The 7112-nt window shown below is 37.2% G+C and overlaps 1 protein-coding gene across 1 annotated transcript; it reads right to left on the reverse strand.

Annotated features, from left to right (window-relative positions):
• Window positions 1–1841: 1841 nt before the first annotated feature.
• LOC306988838 (SLAM family member 5-like) lies at window positions 1842–6547 on the reverse strand. The gene is made up of 6 exons (XM_079593997.1): window positions 6478–6547; window positions 5809–6126; window positions 5331–5630; window positions 5121–5234; window positions 4609–4682; window positions 1842–3534 (listed from the first exon to the last, which is right to left on the reverse strand). The coding sequence occupies exons 1-6, from the start codon at window positions 6524–6526 to the stop codon at window positions 3487–3489; spliced, it is 903 nt and encodes a 300-aa protein (XP_079450123.1). The 5' UTR covers window positions 6527–6547; the 3' UTR covers window positions 1842–3486.
• Window positions 6548–7112: the final 565 nt, after the last annotated feature.

A 7112-nucleotide genomic window follows, 5' to 3' on the forward strand; every position in this document is an offset into this window, starting at 1 on the left:
GCCACTTTGTTTCTGCAGTTCTTGTTCTCTTGAAAGTCGTCATCTATTGCAATCATGTTCGATACGTTTAATTACTTTTTATGATTTTTGTTGTTGTTGTGTACTTTAGAGTCTTTCATATGTAGACTAATTAAAGTCACTCTAAGGGTGAGTTTACATGACAACGATATGCTTAAAACGGAGATGTTTTTCCTTTGAGTTTTCCGCGTACAGACGACACCATTGTCAAAACGATCCCCATTCACACGCATCTGCGAAAAAGAGTAAAAACGCTGTATTCTGCTGTCAGGCCATTAGATGGCGATGAAACACTATAGACTGAACACGTAATATGCATGTGCATGACGTCGTTGTCTTCAGATTCGCGTTATTGTTGTTTACACGGAGACCGTTTCCAAAAACGTGCACTCTGAAATTTTTCAAAAAGTTGAGTTTTCCAGGCACCCAAAACGCCGTTTTTAGTTGAAAATGGCGTTGAATAAACAGCCACGAAAACTGGGGTCGGGGCGGGAGTGGCCCTACTGGGTAGAATATATGAAAGTAAATTTAGGTGCAGATTGAGGTTCTTTCACGCTTGCAGATTTGATGTCCAGTTTGGTTCGTTTAGATGATGTGAAAACTGTTTTTCTGAACTTGGCTGCACACCCGCGAACCGAACCCGAGTCAGCATAAAAAAAGGTACAGTTCCTGTGAAGTGATCAGTTCATGATCCAGTACAGCTCGCTGCTGATATGACCTCAATCTTACAAAATCATCTGGCAGAGAGAATGTGTCTCATTTCTGCTTGGGTTCCGTGAAAATGGACTCCCACGATCTTTAGGACATTTGCAGTACATTTGCGGCAGATAGATGCAAATGCCATATCGACTGTGTGAATTCTCACTCCGTTCTGAACTCATAAGTTGGCAGCCCTGGTTTTTATCATAATATTATTTGAAATAACTGCTGCAACCAATGGAGCAAAACAAATAAATTTGCTAATGTTAACTAACTTAACTAACTACACAGGCTACACAGCATATTAGTTACTAACCTAAACCAAGTTCCCTTTCAAGGAAAATCTGTGTACTCGGCGGCCATTTGCAACGCCTCAGTGTGGATAGAGTGGTACAGGGATGACACATTTTTGTAGGCCAAAACCCAGAAGCGAGTTAGCATTTTCGCACTTCTGGTTCTATCGTCCTGAAGTCAATTGGTTTTTAGTTCAATGTCTGTCTGCAATGAAGGCAGGTCCGCGAGACGTGGATGCTGCTCTGCAGAGTGTTGTGGTGACTGTGATAAAGTAGGTCGGAGAAGGGTCTTGGGGTCTATATGTGCATGTGTCTGCTGCCTGGTGTGTTATCTGTCTGCACGTCGCCAGTTTCCTCTCTGCTCCGCGAGGTTTTTTTAATGTGTGAGAAAATGGACTTGTGGCGTGAGAAGTCTCAATTGCATGAGTCTCAAGCTGACTGCACAAGAGTTGGGGTTCTGGTGGTGTGAGTGACTGTGCAAACATGAAAAACAAGTAATCAGAGCTATCTTTTTACAGAGTGCCAAAAACTACAGAAAATATGAGCAAACTGGATAGCTGCAATTCACAGAAATAACTAGAACACGTGCCTGAAACGGGGCTTTGTTAAAATTACCTAAACTTTTTTTTATTGGTTTAGTTGATAGCAAAATTAAGTAACTATATTTATGCCCTGGAACTTATCATGATCCTTAAAAAAAATAAAAAATACTAACAATAATATTAACTTCATCATCAATTCAAGTTTACATTTTATTCAAAACGTGGCCATATTATTATTAAAATAGACTCTGTACAAAAAGTCAATAAGATTTTTTGTCAACACAGAAGTGACTTAAAACAGCAAATATTATTTTATTTAAAAAAATGTAGCAGTTAACAGACATTATCGATCAAATCAGTACCAAAATGGGATGTCCCAAATTCACAAAATTCACTACGACGGGGGAAGGCGTATATCATTGAAATGGATGTGCAGGATATTTTCACGTCACTTAGCTTTACAACCAGCCTGCATGTTTTAAGTCATTTAAATTATGTAAAAAATGATAACTTTTAGTGAATATGGAAAGCCTATTTTCAGCTTTATCTACTATAATCTTACTTATACTGTGGCTGCGTCCAAAAGCTTAAAAATGCTGCCTTCGAAGGACTCATTTCAAGCTAGGAAGGTATCAAGACACATCCGAAACCAATGTTAACTTCATGTCTCCTGACTGAGATTCCTTCATCTGAATGATTTTTAAAGGCAGCATATATATCCTTCGCTGCCAATCCTGTGCTTTCCATTGAGCAAAAAAATAAAGATTGTGTCTCAAAGTTGCAGTTAGTGGTCAGTTTGTGTGTAAATGTACGATTTAGACCAATGTTTTCCACTTCTGATGTAATTTCTAGTGATAAATTTCGATTGCATTAATTAAATATTTGTTCAGTTTCACCAAATCTTTCTCTATTTGAGGACATCCCATTCAGGACAAATGTGGGCTTACTGTTATTGTACATGACAAAAATTACATCTGCATTTCAAGCTCAAGCTATACTGCTAATGTGCATTTCGAAGAAACAAACATATAAATGTTCAATGTGTATTTCCAATAAACAAAACTATTAATTATTTTTGGTGCCAAATCAGGTGCTGGTGCCACTGGTCCCAAATGTTAATCTACAGCCATGTTTATATTTATTAAAAAAGGGTGTGTGAGATCAAGGATAGCTCTTCTAAACAAAAACATCCTCTTACTACCAGAAATAAGCACGGAAACTAGCACAGCTTATCTGCAGGATCACAGCATGAGTGTATGAGGTCATGGAGATATATACCCTGACCTTTATTATCAATCTTAAAATTTCACAGATACATAATAAGACTGCACAGTAATATCACTGTTTGATTTGAGGGGATCTTTTATCTGCCAGATTCAGTATTTAGTTGTAAACTTTTGTCTAAGCAGACGCCAATTGTTTTCATGTGAGCAGCAATGGAAAAAAAGCCCTTCAACCACATTCTGTTCCTTCAGACACACTGTTCAAACCTCAGAGACTCGCAGACATCAGACACCAGCGTCCGGCAGTACGTGCTCATGCACAAGCTGTTCGGCTACACAACCACATTTACCTATAACGGCAAGGTTCACTCCTTTTACAACTTTTGCATATGTGCATCTACACTTTGCACGTACACACATGGTCTCTTAAGCATTTAAGAGTTAAACATGAAAAGGCTTCAATGGTCAATATGATTTTCATTTGCATTACAAGGCATATTCTTTTATAGGAGAGCATAATCAATCTTTAGTCTTAACATATCGCACTTCAAACCCCTCAGGATGATCCTGCTGCATGTCTGCTGTTATTTCCTGACGAAACATGTGATGATTCTCACATTCCCAAAACTCAAGCATTGACTCGGAGTCTAAAGTCGTTGCAGGAGATTCACAGTGAAAGCGATGACACGGCAGCTGATCTAAGATTGATGATTATACGGCAACAGCTGCATACTCCACATGATCCTCCTCTTCAACATTCTGTCAAAAAAAAAAAAAAAAACACACATGAGATGATAATAATGAAAATCAAAGAAGTGTGTCCCTCTTAGAAAGACCTCATAGTCAGACAGATTCCTTGCTGTTAGCGTGTGATTTTCTGACTTCATATGAATATACAATGCTTTTAAGTAATGCCAAATTGGACACTAAAACCTGATTTTGCTGTTTACAAGATTTAATACAGATGTCTGCAAAAAAAAAAATGCAGCCGTTGTGTTATAAAGCAGATTTGACAACCATCGTATGATGTAAAAAGCACATTTTCTTGTTGACTGTTGTGCAAACCATCAAAAAAAGATGCATTCTTATGACTCTCATTTCCTGAATGCTTCAGTTTCCTGTCAGACGGTTTAACATTGTGAGTTTCTGGTAAAACAAACAAACACTGTTCACTGCTCACTTCAAAGAATGTTAAATCCTGGCACATGCACAAGACCCCTATGCCACTTTGGCTTCTGACTAAACAAGTGCTCTTTTTGCAAGATTTCCATTTTTATTTAATTGCATTGAAGTTCTAATTCTGCGTGACCGCACAAGTCTTTTCTGCAACGAGGAGGCAGAAATTAGTTTGATAATTGTTTTTAGTATTAAAATTTTTAAGGTACGAAATTATATTTACGGAATAGTTATGATAATTTATTACCTGTTAATCACTTTTTGAGCATACGTGAAAATGATATTTCCAATTTAAACTGTTGTAAATCTTGAATGCTTTAGACCACAGACATAAGTTTGGTCACTTGGGAGAATATTTCTAAAGTGAAACAACTTAAAAAAGTGAATCTAAAAAAAGTTTTAGAAGTTTAAGTGTTAAGGAAAAATAAAGATTTTTTAATTTTAAATATAAAATTAAATATATATTTTCCAAAACACATTTTACTGTAAAAGTGTGAGAAAATCAAAGCCATACATCTAAACAATTTGGAAGTTATGTTCCAAATTTGCAGTTGATATCTCACAAAAATAGCTTTCAGTAATATTTGGGTGCATTACAAAAATGATACAGATACTTAAATGATAGACTGATGACATAAATGAAACACATAATCTTACCAATGTACGTGCGTTTCTTTTGTGGAATGTCGGATGAGTGTAAGTGATCTTTCTGTTAAGAGTCTGAACTGTTTCTACAACAACAATAATAGATGCGTTAAAACCACAAAACACAGACTTAGCTATATCTGATTCTCTGAAACAATATTATTACTGTCGGCTAAAGTACTTCCAGGCAGGTTTTGACTGCATTACAGTTCCATATCACTTGATCGCCAATAATATTATTATATAAGGTCCTAAAAGCCTACAACAACAAAAGAACCAAAACCCACCAACGCATTGACCAAGCCGATACATATAATAAACAATAGGATAAAAATGTCAAAAGTATTTCCATGTTTTCCCCAACTAAATTACCTTTTATGTAAATCTCTCTCTGACACACACTGTACTGAAACATACACACACACACGCATACAAACTTTCCACCGTTGCCTCGCAATTTACTTTTCGATAATATATTTTTCAACTGAAAGCCCTGCATGTCATTTCTCACTAGTAACACTTGCCTTCTTGATCAGTTGTTCTACATTTCTTGCAGATCCAGAAGATCCCGACTGCAGCGACTATCATCAGAGATCCAGCGGAGATCAAGATGATGTAAAATAAGGGCAGGCCTTGATCTGCAAAGGGCAAAATGGACGTGAATGTGTCTGCTCGATAACAAAATCAGAGATCAGGTCAGTAAACACACACATATATGATCAGTGCTGTGGTACCTGCACATGTGTGGCAGAGTGTGTGGATGTCCAGATGTGTGGTCTGGTTGCTGATGGGATTGTTCAGCACACAGCTGTAGGTGTTTTTATCCTGATATTCCACCTCCAGAGGTAGAGAGAGACTGATGCTGAGATCACACACACTGATGCTGGACAACACACTGATTCCTGCGTACCAGGAGAGAGTCGCATCACACACATTCAACACTGATGAACACACCAGTGAACAATTTGATGATGAAGATGAAGACGAAGAACACTGTGAAGAATTACTGATGATGACAGGAACAGGCAGACGAGCTGGAAAACATGAGAGAATAAAGAGAGATATGGATAAATCTACTCAACAATATTATTTTCAGGTAAGTGTGTTAAATGGGTGTTTATACGGTCCGTCATTTCAAACTATAAAATTATCCAATTCAATATGTAAAAATAAACAAATATTTGTAGGACAGGATGAATGATCTCTACTCACCATAGACAGAAACACTGAATGATTTTGATGATCGTTTCACTCCCTTTATCTCTAGTTTATAATCTCCAGTGTGTTCAGTTGTGGTGTGTGTGATGGTCAGAGATCCAGTTTGATCGTCCAGCTTCAGTCTGTCTCTGAATCTCCCATCAGTGCCGTTATATGTGGAGGAGATTTGTCTATCAATGCTGATGTGAGCTATCAGAGAGTTTTCAGCTCCATATTTCCACATTATATCGTCTTCTTCATGTATTTCAGTGAGATCAGTGTTTAGAGTGACAGAATCTCCCTCCATCACTGACACTGATTCACCAAACACACCTGGAGAACACACAGTTTTACACAGATTCATGTTTCTGTTGGTTTCCTGAATCCTGAAATCAGCTGCAGTTTTTATAATTTATGTGAACTGAAGGACATTCACAACAGAAGCAGAAACACAAAATGAAAGGTGAGATATAAGTGAACATTTGATCTAAAATCAGTGTGTAAAGTCACATATCCATTATTTTTCAAGACTATTTCAGACCTGGAAATTTCAGTGCAAAATCCTGAATTCAAAGTTAGTAGATCTCACAATATTCAAGATTCGTTTGATACAGCAAAGATCAAAATAGTCGAATACGCAGCTTTGTTACTCCAGAAAGAAATTAAAATGTGTTTATAACTCACCAGTCAGACTCCAACAGCTCAAACAGAGCAAAACACACATGTGAAACATTTTCTCCAGTAGTTCAGTGTGTGATGAAACTATCCACTAAAAACACTCAGTCTATATGTGTGAATCCTCCCACGACACAGTTTGACCCTCCTAGTTTCACACATCGTATTTGCATATAAAATGTTATAGTTTACCTGGCCTTTATTAAGACTTTATCTGTTCTTAATGAGTGAAAATATTCTTTATTTTTATCGATTAACAAACTTTTTGTAAGATTGTTGCCTGACTTTGTTAAATGGCTAAATAAGAATGTGTGAATTGTGTATAAACCGCATGTTATGTTAAAATAGTGTTTCTCTAGTGATTTTAAAATGGTTGATGGTTGTGTATATTTATTCAGTTCTCAATTTTAGTGAACGGAAAAACCAAAGTAAAAAGTTAAAACCATGTATGGCCTCACATTACTAGTTTTACTGACGTTCATCTTCTGAGTGAAAGTGAAACTGCTGCGGCCGGTGTTCTTCAGAGATGTGGTTTGATCTGGTGGGTCTACAAACGTCTTGTGTGTGGGCATTCAGTGCATGTGTGTTTAGTTTGTAGGTCAGGGTCCTTCCTTCCTTCTACTATGAACAGCTTTTGAAAGGCC

The sequence above is a fragment of the Phoxinus phoxinus genome (genome assembly GCF_949152265.1).
Source record: "Phoxinus phoxinus genome assembly, chromosome: 20".
Taxonomy (NCBI): domain Eukaryota; kingdom Metazoa; phylum Chordata; class Actinopteri; order Cypriniformes; family Leuciscidae; genus Phoxinus; species Phoxinus phoxinus.